A 13,088-nucleotide genomic window follows, 5' to 3' on the forward strand; every position below is an offset into this window, starting at 1 on the left:
GCCAGGCCACACATATGCCATTTATCACCTTATTTTTACCTATAGAAATATTCTGGTTTTCATAATTTGCGTATATAAGCATTTTATACACGTTATCAGTATCTTCATGTCATTTCAGTTAGTTTTTTAAAAATCAGTTTAACTTTCTAACACTTTGAATCTACATTTTTGTGGGTGTTTGAATTTAACACAATTTAATTTTTCTTTTTTCTGTTGTGTGTATATGTGTCTGTGTGTTACTCTTTCAGTATTTATTAGAGATGAAAAGTTTAATTTTACCTCCAGAACACATTCTGAAACGGGGTGATAGTGAAGCAATTGCCTATGCTTTCTTTCATCTTCAGCACTGGAAACGAATAGAAGGTGCTCTTAATCTGTTAGAGTGTACATGGGAAGGCAGTAAGTATTCTTTTCCAAAAGTAACACTAATCTCTCTAACTATTCATTGAATTCACAGGCAGTCTTTTTAAATGAGATTGTCTGGGTTTCCATAAGGATTTGTCATTCAGATTGGTTTCAAATAGAAATTAGTGATGAGATATTTGGTTTATTGGTAGAAATGCATAATGTTATATTGATCCCACAAAAGCAGAATGAGAAATTGTTATGGTATTCTGCCATATGTTAATTTAAGTTACATATTTGTAAGGAAAGAAAATGAAAACTTGGCCCTTTGACTTACAACTTTTTTTGTTTTTTTTTGAGACGGAGTCTCACTCTGTCCCCCAGGCTGGAGTGCAGTGGCGCAATCTCTGCTCACCACAAGCTCTGCCTCCTGGGTTCACGCCGTTCTCCTGCCTCAGCCTCCCAAGTAGCTGGGACTACAGGTGCCTGCCACCATGCCCAGCTAATTTTTTGTATATTTAGTAGAGACGGGGTTTCATCGTGTTAGCCAGGATGGTCTCGATCTCCTGATCTCGTGATCCGCCCACCTCTGCCTCCCAAAGTGCTGGGATTACGGGCGTGAGCCACCGCACCTGGCCTGACTTACAACTTTTTTAATGTGGTTGAGCTATTCTAATATTTTAAAAATTGGTCTCTTTTTGTTTTGTTTTGTTTTCCTTTTTTTTTTTTTTTTTTTTTTGTTGAGACGGAGTCTCGCTCTGTCGCCCAGGCTGGAGTGCAGTGGCGCGATCTCGGCTCACTGCAAGCTCCGCCTCCCGGGTTCACGCCATTCTCCTGCCTCAGCCTCCCGAGTAGCTGGGACTACAGGCGCCCGCTACCACGCCCGGCTAATTTTTTTGTATTTTTAGTAGAGACGGGGTTTCACCGTGTTAGCCGATGTATACAATATGAAACTATTTTCTTCATAACTAATATCAACCTATTCTTTATTGTAAAATATATACAACATAAAATTTAGTTTTAACTATTTTAAGTATATAGTTCAGTGGCATTATGTACATTCATAGTGTTGTACGAACATCACCATCATCCATCTACAGAACTTTTTCATTATCCCAAACTGAAATTCTATACCCATTAAATAATAACTCCCCAGTCTTGCCTCCCTCTAGCCCTTGGCAGCCACCATTCTACTTTGTCTCTATGAGTTTGACTACTCTAGGTACCTCATATAAGTGGAATTACGTAATTTTTGTTCTGTTTTGTCTGGCCTTTTTCACTTAGTATAATATCTTCGAAATTCATTTATATTGGTAATATGCATCAGAATTTCATTTTTAAGCCTGAATAATTCATTGTATGTATATATCACTTTTTTTTTATCCATTCATCTGTTAATGAACAGATACCCATTTAACTTGGGTTGTTTTTACCTTTTGGCTATTGTGAATAATGCTGCTACAAATATTGGTGTACAAATATCTATTTGAGTTCCTGCTTTCAGTTCTTTTGGGTATATGCCCAGAAAGGGAATTGCTGGATCATAAAATTCTATGTTTAATTTTTTAAGGAAGCTCAGTAGTGTTTTTTTCCATAGCAGCTGCACCATTTTACATTCCCACCAGCAAGGCACAAAAGTTCCAATTTCTTCACATCCTTGTCAACACTTGTTATTTTCTGGGATTTTTCTTTATTTAAATAATAGCCATCCTAATGGATGTGAAGTGGAATCTCATTGTGGTGGTGTTTTGCATTTCTCTGATGATTAGTGATGTTGAACATCTTTTCATGTGTTTATTGGCCATTTATATATCTTCTTTGGAGAATAAATTGGACTGTTTTAAACTAACTACCCAATCTCTTTAATTGTTGCTTCTTGTAACCACCAAGAAAGTAAAGAAGCTTAATTAAAACATTTTACCAATAGGATTCACATAATTCTTTTGAAAAGTACACCACAGCTATCAGTAAAAATTCAAAAATAAATTCCATGCTTATTCACTAAAATTGGTTAACCCCCCTCAGTTCCCAAACTACTCTGAGGCACCTTGGATATTGCAGCAATTCACAAGAGTGCTGTAGAACATTTTTAATTTTCAATGGAAACACAATACAATATTCAAGGCTAGGCATGGTGGCTCATGCCTGTAATTTGAGCACTTTGGGAGGCTGAGGCCTCCCAAAAGGTCAAGGCTTTAGTGAGCCGAGATGGCACTACTATATTCCAGCTTGGGTGACAGAGTGAGACCTTGTCTCAAAAATAATAAGAATAATTCAACATCTGTCAGATATCACTTAAACTATTAGCTCCAGACAGTTCACAGTTTCAACATTAGATCGTTCTCCATTCCTTTCAATATCATTATATCTTTGCAAAGCTGGAGTTTTGTTAGTTGCTCTGATTAAAAGAAGTACCACACAAAAATTAATGTGATATAGGAAATGAGAATGGTAGTGTCCAATGTGATTCCAAGTTTTGAGAAGTTGTACAGTGTCTAATAGGCTTATACCTATATCTCATTAGTAAGAAATTATGGTCATTTAAAAATGAAATAAGAAAATTGATTTATTGATTCTTTAAATTTATGTGCATTTTTTTCCAAATTGCTGCTAAATTATCAGAACATAAATTTTTTAAGTTGTTTGGACTCACTATTAACAAGTGAAATTATCTTGAACCAATTTTGGAACCTCTGCATTAACCATTTGCTAAAGGCCAGACACTGTGGCTTGACAATGACAATATAAATAAAATTGATGAGCCAAGTGTTGTGACTCACACCTGTAGTTCCAGCCACTAGGGAGGCTGAGGCGGGAGGATCACTTGAGGCCAGAAATTTGAGACCACCCTGGGCAACATAGCAAGATTCTCTCTAATATATGTGTGTGTGTGTGTGTGTGTGTGTGTGTGTGTGTGTGTGTGTGTGTTTAAAGAAAAGATTGATAAAACTGGGATTATGTGCTTGAGAAACCAAATGTCTTTGAGTAATTCAACTTACTTTTGCTTTTTCTCCAGTAGTCCATAAGCTCCTCAAAAGCAGATATTCTTTTTTGTTTTGTTTTGTTTTTTTTAAGTCTATACTCAATGAATATCTTTTCTTTTTTTCAAAAGCAGATATTCTGTCTCATTCATTTTGTGCATGTCTTCACTGCCTGACATTCTGCTTGGCAAATAGGTTTTCAATAAGTGTATGATTTTATTTTCTTTTATTACTTTTTATGTAGTGATGAGGTCTTGCTATGTTGCCCAGGCTGGTCTTGAACTCCTGGCCTCAGGCAATCCTTCCACCTTGGCCTCCCAAAGGAGCTGAGATTACAGGCATGAGCCATCATGCCCAACCACCTATGATTTATACTGTATTTCATGAATCATGATCAATGATTTATTAGTGTTATCACTAATTTACTCTATGACTTTGGACAAATAACTACTTCTTATTGTGGTAAAATAAAGTCTAGGCTGGGCATGGTGGTTCACGCCTGTAATCCCAGAACTTTGGGAGGCTGAGGCGGGCGGATCACCTGAGGTTGGGAGTTCAAAACCAGCCTGACCAACATGGAGAAACCCCGTCTCTACTAAAAATACAAAATTAGCCGGGCATGGTGGCGCATGCCTGTAATCCCAGCTACTTGGGAGGCTGAGGCAGGAGAATCACTTGAACCTGGGAGGCGGAGATTGTGGTGAGCCGAGATCACACCATTGTACTCCAGCCTGGGCAACAAGAGCAAAACTCTGTCTCAATAAATAAATAAATAAAGTCTAAATTGCGACAAAAGTTTATAGAGCCAAACACGAAAGGAAAAACAAAAACCTTATCGCAATTTTGATGACTACAGCAGGCCCTTAAATAATGTTGTTTCATTCAACATTATTTCATTATAATGTTGATCAGGGGGAAAAAAAAACGGATTTCCAGCCAGGGCCATTGTCTTTGTGAAGTTTGCAAGATATTCCCATGCCTTTGTGGGTTTCCCCTTACATCCCAAAGATGTGCACATTAGGTTAATTGGTGTATCTAAATTGTCTCAGTATGAGTGAGTGTGGGGGTGTGTGTGAGTGGTATACTGGAATGGTGTCCTGTCCAGGGTGGGTTCCTGCCTTGCACCCGGGCTGCCAGGATAGGCTCTGGCCATGCTTGACCCTGAACTAAAATAATTGGGTAAATAATGATCCTGTTTTTATGAATCTTTCTTAAATGTATGTATAGCTCACATTTATTTCAATGTTTAATATAAGAAGTGTTTTGGATCTTTATTTAGAAGTTTGGTGATGTTTTGTGACCAAGGAACTTAACTCTTGTTTATATCAGTTAGCCTATGGTAAAATTGGTTTTATTATATGACATTTCATTTAAAGTCACAGTTTCCAAGAACCTATTGACAACGTTAAAGATTTATGTACTTAGCTAATGGAATAGATCAATAAAGATTTCTTCTTTAATAAATCCACAGGAGTTGGTGATAATCTAGATCGGGGTGGACAAACTTTTCCTGCAAGGGGCTAAATAGTAAATATTTTAGATTTTGTGGGCCATACAGTTTTTTTCACAGCTACTCGATTCTTGTAACATGAAAACAGCCTTAGCCAATATGTAAATGAATGGCATAACTATGTTCCAATAAAGTTTTATTTATAAAATCATAGTGGGCCAGACCTGGCCAAAGGGCCATACTTTGGTGACCCCTGATCTAGATTAAGATCTGCTCATAGGCCGGGCACGGTGGCTCACACCTGTAATCCCAGCACTTTGGGAGGCCGAGGTGGGTGGATCACAAGGTCAGGAGATCGAGACCATCCTGGCTAACACGGTGAAACCCCGCCTCTACTAAAAATACAAAAAATTAGCCAGGTGTGGTGGCGGGCACCTGTAGTCACAGCTACTCAGGAGGCTGAGGCAGGAGAATGGCGTGAACCCAGGAGGCAGAGCTTGTAGTGAGCCAAGATCACGCCACTGCACTCCAGCCTGGGCAACAGAGCAAGACTCTGTCTCAAAAAAAAAAAAAAAGATCTGCTCATAGAAAGCTTTGGTGAAACTCACATGTGAAGTTAGGAGCCATTGAAAACTATTTTAGGTTGCCAATAGTAATGGCCACAACAGTTATATACATCCCAGTTATATAAAGATTTCTGTAAGGGGCAGAATTATCAATTCTGCTTTGGAATTATCAATTGTGTTTGTAATGAGGAGACTGAATGAAGCAAAGAAGGACCCAGCCAGTCTCATCTATCACTCCCTATAGTTTTACTCCAGCCAGACTAGACCATTCACTATTATCTAAATAAATCTTATCCTTCCCCTTATTTATTCTTTTGCTTACTTTGTTTCTCATATCTAAATGTCTCACTAAAAAAAGAAAATAAAATAGTATGTGAAATTTCTATATAAATTTGTCTCCAAATATAGGATGGTAAATGAGACAGAATTGAGTATCAACACATGCTTTTTTTTCCTCAGCTTTTAGAATGATTCCATACCCGTTAGAGAAAGGACATCTATTTTACCCTTATCCCAGCTGCACAGAGACGGCTGATAGAGAGCTATTACCTAGTAAGTAAATATTTTAGTTTTCTTAAACTTAAAAGTAGTAAGTTTAGATTGTTTGTCATGGTATTCTCCATTTTAAAAATGCCTTTGGTTTAAATTCAGGACACTGTTTAAATACTATTTTAGCCACTTCTGGGATGTAGTTGTATAATTCAATTTATTTCCTAATAATTATTGAGCAAAACTCTGTGCTAGATGCAACAAAGGACACCAAGATTAAAGATATTAACAAGAACTGTCATCTTATAAACTTTTAGAAAAGAAATAGTGCCAATCCTTCACAAACTCAGAAAATAAATGAGGAAGGAATACTCCCCAAATCACTTGATGAGAGCAGTATTTTCCTGATACCAAAGATATGATATAAAAATACTATAAAACAACAGCCCTTATGAATATAGACACAAACATCTTCAACAAAATATTAGGAAACTGAATCCAGCAACATACAGAAAGGCTTATATACCATGACCAAGTGGGATTTACCTCACAAATGCAAGTTTGGTTTAACATCTGAAAATGTAATGTACCATAGTTAATAGAATAAAGCACAGTAGATGCAGAAAAAGCATTTGACAAAATCTGGCTCTCATTCAAGATAAAAAGAAAAAATCTCAGTAAACTACAAATTGAAGGGTACTTCCTCAACCTGATTTTAAAAAAATCCCTGAAAAACCCACAATTAACATTATACTTAATGGAGAAAGACTGAATGCTTTCCCCCTAAGATCGGGAATAAGACAAGGATATCTCTTGTCACCACTTCTATTTAATATTGTACTAGAGGTTCTAGCTGGTGTTACCAGGCAAGAAAAAGCAATAAGAGGCACTCGTTATTGGCAAGGAGGAAGTAAAACTCTCTTTATTCAAAGGTGACATGCTCTTCTATGTAGGAAATCCTAAGAAATCCATAAAAATACTCTTAGAACTAATAAATGAGTTCAACAGGGTTGTAGAATATAAGATCAATATACTAAAATTAATTATATATCTATATACTAGTAATGAACAATCTGAAAATTGAATTTAGAAAACAATAGCAATCATAGTAGCAACAAAAACTACTTAGGAATAAATTTAACGAAAGAAATTTAAGACATGTACACTAAAATATTGCTGAGAGAAATTAAAGAAAAACTAAATAAATGGAGAGACATTCCATGTTGATGGATTGGAAGACCCAATTTTATTTACTTATTTATTTATTTGAGACCAATTCTCACTCTCGCCCAGGCTGGAGTGCAGTGGCGCAATCTCAGCTCACTACAACCTCCGCCTCCTGGGTTCAGGCGATTCTTGTGCCTCAGCCTCCTGAGTAGCTGAGATTACAGGTGCATGCCACCATGCCCGGCTAATTTTTGTATTTTTGGTAGAAACAGGGTTTCGCCATGTTGCCCAGGCTGGTTGCAAACTCCTGGGGTCAAGCAATCCACCTGCCTCAGCCTCCTAAAGTGCTGGGCCTACAGGCGTGAACCACCATGGCTGGCCCCAATATTATTTAGATGACGATTCTCTCCAAATTGATCTATAGATTCAATACAATCGCTATCAAAATCCCAGGAGGGATTTTTCACACACACACACACACACACACACACACACACACACACAGTAACAAGCTTATTCTAAAATGTATATGGAAAGGCAAAGGACCCAAACAATCTTTATGAAGAAGAACGAATTGAAAAAGAGCAGTCAAAGAACTAGAAGGAGAACCGGAAATATGTAGGATTATGATTGCTGATAGTGTTTCAGTCTAGTTCCTGCCTTTAGGAAGCCAGACTTCTCAAAAGAACAGTCTACATTTTGTGTCTCAGCTGCCTTATCATCTGTTCTTTTCTCTGTAAACTAGTAAATTTCTGTTTAACTTCTCTTTTTATGATTTAGCTGAGAAGCAACCATGCCGAAGGCTATAAACACTAGGACCATGTTTTCTTATGTGATATAAACCTGTGCTACAGTTTTTACAATACTGAGCCATTAAAACTGAAGTCTAGGAAGGAAAATTGCAGGTTTACAACTATCAAACTTAACTAGTTGATAAGTTTAAACTGATAAATGAAAATTTAGGAGAGATTATGGCAAATTGAGTATGCTGGTGTTTTTCTCCTAATGTTTTTTATTTTCCTTTATCTGCTAAGTGATCTCTTCCTACTCTGAATTCTCAAAGTGCTTTGTGTACTTCTTAATCTCCCCTTTTAGATTGTAAACTCCTTGAAGGCCAGGATTCTCTTCTTTTTTTGTTTTTTGAGATGGAGTTTCCGTCCTTGTTGCCCTGACTGGAGTGCAATGGTCTGATCTCGGCTCACTGCAACCTCTGCTTCCCAGGTTCAAGTGATTCTCCTGCCTCAACCTCCAGAGTAGCTGGGATTACAGGCACCCACCATCACGCCCAGCTAATTTTTTTTGTATTTTTAGTACAGACAGGGTTTCACCATGGTGACCAGGCTGGTCTTGAACCCCTGGCCTCAAGTGATCCACCCGCCTTGGCCTCCCAAAGTGCTAGGATTACAAGTGTGAGCCACTACACCTGGCCATTGTTCCTGTATCTCTTATAATGGTTACCATAAAAATTGGTATTCAATAAATATTGGTTGAATTAATCAAATTCATTAATTTATTCTTATAAACATGGCTGGCACATTGTAAGTACTTAACTAAAATGCTAAATATTAGTGCCTTCTCCCTCTCACCCTATTCTGAACTCCTAGGCTGCTAACAAGGTTGATAAAAAGATGATGGACAGGCCAGGAACGATGGCTCACGTTTGTAATCCCAGCACTTTGGGAGGCTGAAGCGAGCAGATCACCTGAGGTCAGGAGTCCGAAACCAGCCTGGCCAACATGGAGAAACCCCATTTCTACTAAAACTACAAAAAATTAGCCCGGCATGGTGGCACATGCCAGTAATCTCAGCTACTCGGAAGGCTGAGGCAGGAGAATCGCTTGAACCTGGGAGGCGGAGGTTGCAGTGAGCCGAGACTGCACTCCAGCCTGGGCAACAGAGTGAGACTCTGTCTCCAAAAAAAAAAAAAAAAAAAAAAAAAGATGACAAAGATGACGGACAATCTGTTAAGTGCTACATGTATGGAATACATTATAAGAAAGCTTGAGAAGGGCCGGACACGGGGCTCACGCCTGTAGTCCCAGAACTTTGGGAGGCTCAGCTGGGCGGATCACTTGAAGTCAGGAGTTCAAGACCAGCCTGGCCAACATGGCAAAACCCCATCTCTACTAAAAATACAAAAGTTAGCCAGGTGTGGTGGCTTGCGCCTGTAATCCCAGCTACTCAGGAGGCTGAGGCAGGAGAATTGCTTGAACCCAGGAGGTGGAGGTTGCAGTGAGCCGAGATCGTGCCACTGCACTCCAGCCTGGGTGACAAAGCAAGACTCTGTCTCAAAAAAAAAAAAAGAAAGAAAGAAAGAAAGCTCTAGAAGGGAGGGCCTAGCTATCTAGGAGGTCAAGAATGATTCTCAATTTTCTGACTTCGGTGACTTGGAGAATGGTAAATCTATCCTATATCAGGAGGAGCCGGTTTGGGAGTAGGGGTTAGGGAAATAAATAAGTTCAAGCTTTGACTATGTTGCCTGTGTAACATCTCATCCATATATACATACATACCTGTATATGTGTATATATATGTGTACATATATAGAGATTTATATGCTTAAATATTTTCTTGTATAATCTACTTAACACATATACATACAAGTCTATATTTTCTCTCTCTAAATAATATATAGGTATAGATATATTTTTAAGTTATGTATATAATGTATATTATGAAGTATACATATAATATTTATAATTAGTGAATGTTGTAGGCATAAGTAATAGAGAGCAACTTCAAACTAGCTTAAATATAAATAGTAATTTGTTGGAAGAACACTGGGTTATCAGAGAACTCAAAAGCAACAATTATATTTGGACTTCATAAGGGACTAGAAAGCCATTAGGATTTCCAGGAATCAGTTATTTGTATATCTCTCTGTCCCTGGCTGCTTTTTTCAGTCTTTCCTATTCTTACTTTCCTTTCCTTCATCCCCAGCCCCATTTTCTCCTTCTGTGTTCTGTCGTTTCTGTTTCTCTCAGTGTATCCACTTCATTCTTACATCTTTCTCTTTACAGTTTGGCTTTCCCTTCATAGACAACCATGTGGCCAAACTTGAGGCCCCTACAGCCCTCTATTTACATGTCATGAGTTCAGGCAAACAATACAGAATGAATAATATCTCAATCCCACTTTTTCTTTTCTCTCTTTTTTTTTTTTTTTGAGTTAGGATTTCACTGTCACTCAGGCTGGAATGCAGTGGTGCAGTCACGGCTCACTGCAGCTTCGACTTCTCAGGCTCAAAATATCCTCCCCACTCTGCCTCCTGAGTAGTTGGGACCACAGGCATGTGCCACCATGCCTGGCTAATTTTTGTATTTTTGGTAGAGGTGAGGTTTCACCATGTTGCCCAGCTTGGCCTTGAACTCCTGAGCTCAAGTGATCTGCCTGCCTCAACAGGTGTTGGGAATACAGGTGTGAGCCATTGCACCCAGCCTCAATCCCACTTCTAAAACTTCTGGGAGAGAGAATCAGATTTATCCAGGTGTTTATTCCTTGTCCAGTCAGCTGTAGCCTAAAGACAGGATTAGGTTGTGTAAATAAAATTGCCAGCGGTCCTCATATATCTTCCTCTGTACATCTCAAAAAACAGAATTGGGAGTCATTATTTTCTAGGTAGCAAAAGAAGTCCTAGGCATAAATGAAATCACTAAGGAAAACTGTATACAGTGAGAATTGAACTGAGGGTGGAACCATGGATGCACAGAAATGTCTAAGGAATGAGTGGCAGAATGACAGTTGAAGATTCAGTGAAGAGGTTGTCAGAGAGACAGGACAAGAACTAAAACTAGATATACTAGAACTAAAAGGAAGAAGAAATTTCCAAGTGAGGAGTAATATCCAAGATAATAGGTAAGGTAAATACTAAGAAGAATCCATTGACTTTAGCAATTAAGATGTCATTAATGAGAGAAATTTTATTTTCCTTTCTAAAGAGGTGGTGGTGGTAGTTCTTGTTGTCTTTCCATTTTAACAGGAACAAATATATTTAAGGCAAAAGAATGGACCTTAAATTATGGAACGTCAATATGCAAGAGTATATTATATTAAGCTAATACATTTAGCCTAAAATAATGCCCTCCTTTGTAAATTATTGCAAAGGTTGTCTAATATAAGGCCAATTTTACATAGTAATATGAATAAAATCAGGGTTATTATGTTGTCAAAGCTGTAAGCTATAAGACCAGACAGTTTATTTTTGGCAAGCCTTTATTCTAACTCCATACAGGGTGCAAACTCCAGAAGGTAGGAGAGGGGGAATATGCTGGGGGGTTTTGTTTGATTATATTTTATGTTCTTAGAGTATTTTTTTCTGTCTCTGACTGTGGAAGAATGAACAAATTGTTAACAATAAGGAGTTTTAATACCCAGGAGTACTTAATGTTTTTTGTTTTTAATTTTCCTTCAACTTCGATATGACTTACCGCATTCTGGAATTTGCTTATGGACCTCATAAGTTCAGAGTTGAACTATTCCCCTAGTTCACATAGCTATTTAGTCGTCTTTTATGCCTTCTGATAAATTTTTCTCTACAAGCCAGTGATGAAATTTGAACTTTCGTTCCAAGGGAGTGTTTCTGTAGTAGTCATCCATTATTTTGATGTATTAGCCAAACATTGACTGACAAATGAATCTACAGAAAGCAATCCAGGAAGAAATAATTAGGTCTCTCTTACAGTATAAAAATCTCATATTTTAGGAAATTTCCTCACTAAAGCTATGCAGTTTTCTACCTTATAAAGTGAGAATAATACTATCTCTTAGGGTTACTGAAAAGAATTAAATGAGCTAATATAAATTAAAGTTCTTTATAAACCATAAAATGCTATATAGGTTAGCTAATATTACTAACTTTGCTGTCTTGTATGTGTTTCCCACCTTCTTGAATAGCAGGGTTTGTTTCTCTTGATTTGAAGTTGGGAAGAAGAAGAAGTTGGCCTCTCATGGCTGAGGGACAGGGCAAAGGGGATTGCTGACTGGTTCTTTGGGTGCTGAAAGCACAATGTTCTCTACAGTTTCTAATGTTTCTAACTTTTAAAACTTCCATTTTGATGTGCTTTTACTTTAATCATGGCTCAAGGTTCTGGAAATTTTCTGGATTTTTAATGGGTTTGTGTTTTGGTATATACTTTCTGAATATAGTAAAATAAAAATTAAAATATAGCTGTTGAAGGAAGCTTAGGTGTAATCTCTGTGAATCATTATGTTTTAAAAGTGAAATTTATAGCTGACCTTGGTTCAGCACAAAATTAGTCATCCCTTACTAATGCAGGATATTACATCAGAAATTCCTGGGTTAGTATCCAGCCCTAAGCGGTCAACTTCCTGGCCTAATGAAGTCCCAGAATAGCTCTCAGTTTAGCAGACATTTATTGAGCACCTACTGCATGTTAAGTACTCTAATAGGCTCATCTCAGTATTGTTATTCAAGTATTTTCAAATTTCAAATAAAATACAAATACTTGAGTATAATGGATAACGAAATATCCAATCACTAGAAAAATAATAGCTGAGTAAATATGTAAATATGGTAAAATAAGACAAGGGACTTTATTTATGGTCAGAATCCTAGGCCTTCAGTTTGCTAGTTTAGGTTTGTTTTTTGTTTTTTTTTTTTTTTGAGATAGAGTCTCACTCTGTTGCCCAGGCTAGAGTGCAGTGGCATGATCTTGGGTCACTGCAACCTCTGCCTCTCAGGTTCTAGCGATCTTCCTGCCTCAGCCTCCCAAGTAGCTGTGACTACAGGTGCACGTCACCATGCCTGGCTACTCTTTCTATTTTTAGTAGAGATGGGGTTTCACTATGTTGGCCAAGCTGATCTCAAACCCCTGAACTCAAATGATTCACCCGCCTTGGCCTCCCAAAGTGCTGGGATTACAGACATGAGCAACCACACCTGGCCTACCTACTTTATTTATTTATTAATTTACATATTTATTTTTGAGACAGAGTCTTGCTCTGTTGCCAGGCTGGAGTGCAGTGGCACAATCCCGGCTCACTGCACCCTCCGCCTCCCGGGTTCAAGCGATTTTCCTGCTCAGCCTTCCTGAGTAGCTGGGACTATAGGCGCGTGTCACCACGCCCACC

The 13,088-nt window shown here is 38.0% G+C and overlaps 1 protein-coding gene across 35 annotated transcripts in view; it reads left to right on the forward strand.

The window, feature by feature from the left end:
• ST7L (suppression of tumorigenicity 7 like) overlaps nucleotides 1–13,088 on the forward strand; it is a 96,054-nt gene that overhangs the window by 63,139 nt on the left and 19,827 nt on the right. For 25 of the 35 annotated variants that reach the window (XM_008963036.6, XM_014346669.4, XM_034933665.3 and 22 more), the window contains 2 exons: nucleotides 249–399; nucleotides 5,802–5,894. The exons of 5 other annotated variants lie outside the window; for them this stretch is intronic. In XM_008963036.6, coding sequence (XP_008961284.3) covers nucleotides 249–399; nucleotides 5,802–5,894 — 244 coding nt within the window. The remainder of the gene's footprint in view (nucleotides 1–248; nucleotides 400–5,801; nucleotides 5,895–13,088) is intronic. 5 more of the 35 variants (XM_063606354.1, XM_008963038.6, XM_063606358.1 and 2 more) reach the window with 1 other exon arrangement.

This window comes from Pan paniscus, chromosome 1, assembly GCF_029289425.2.
Source record: "Pan paniscus chromosome 1, NHGRI_mPanPan1-v2.0_pri, whole genome shotgun sequence".
Taxonomy (NCBI): Eukaryota; Metazoa; Chordata; class Mammalia; order Primates; family Hominidae; genus Pan; species Pan paniscus.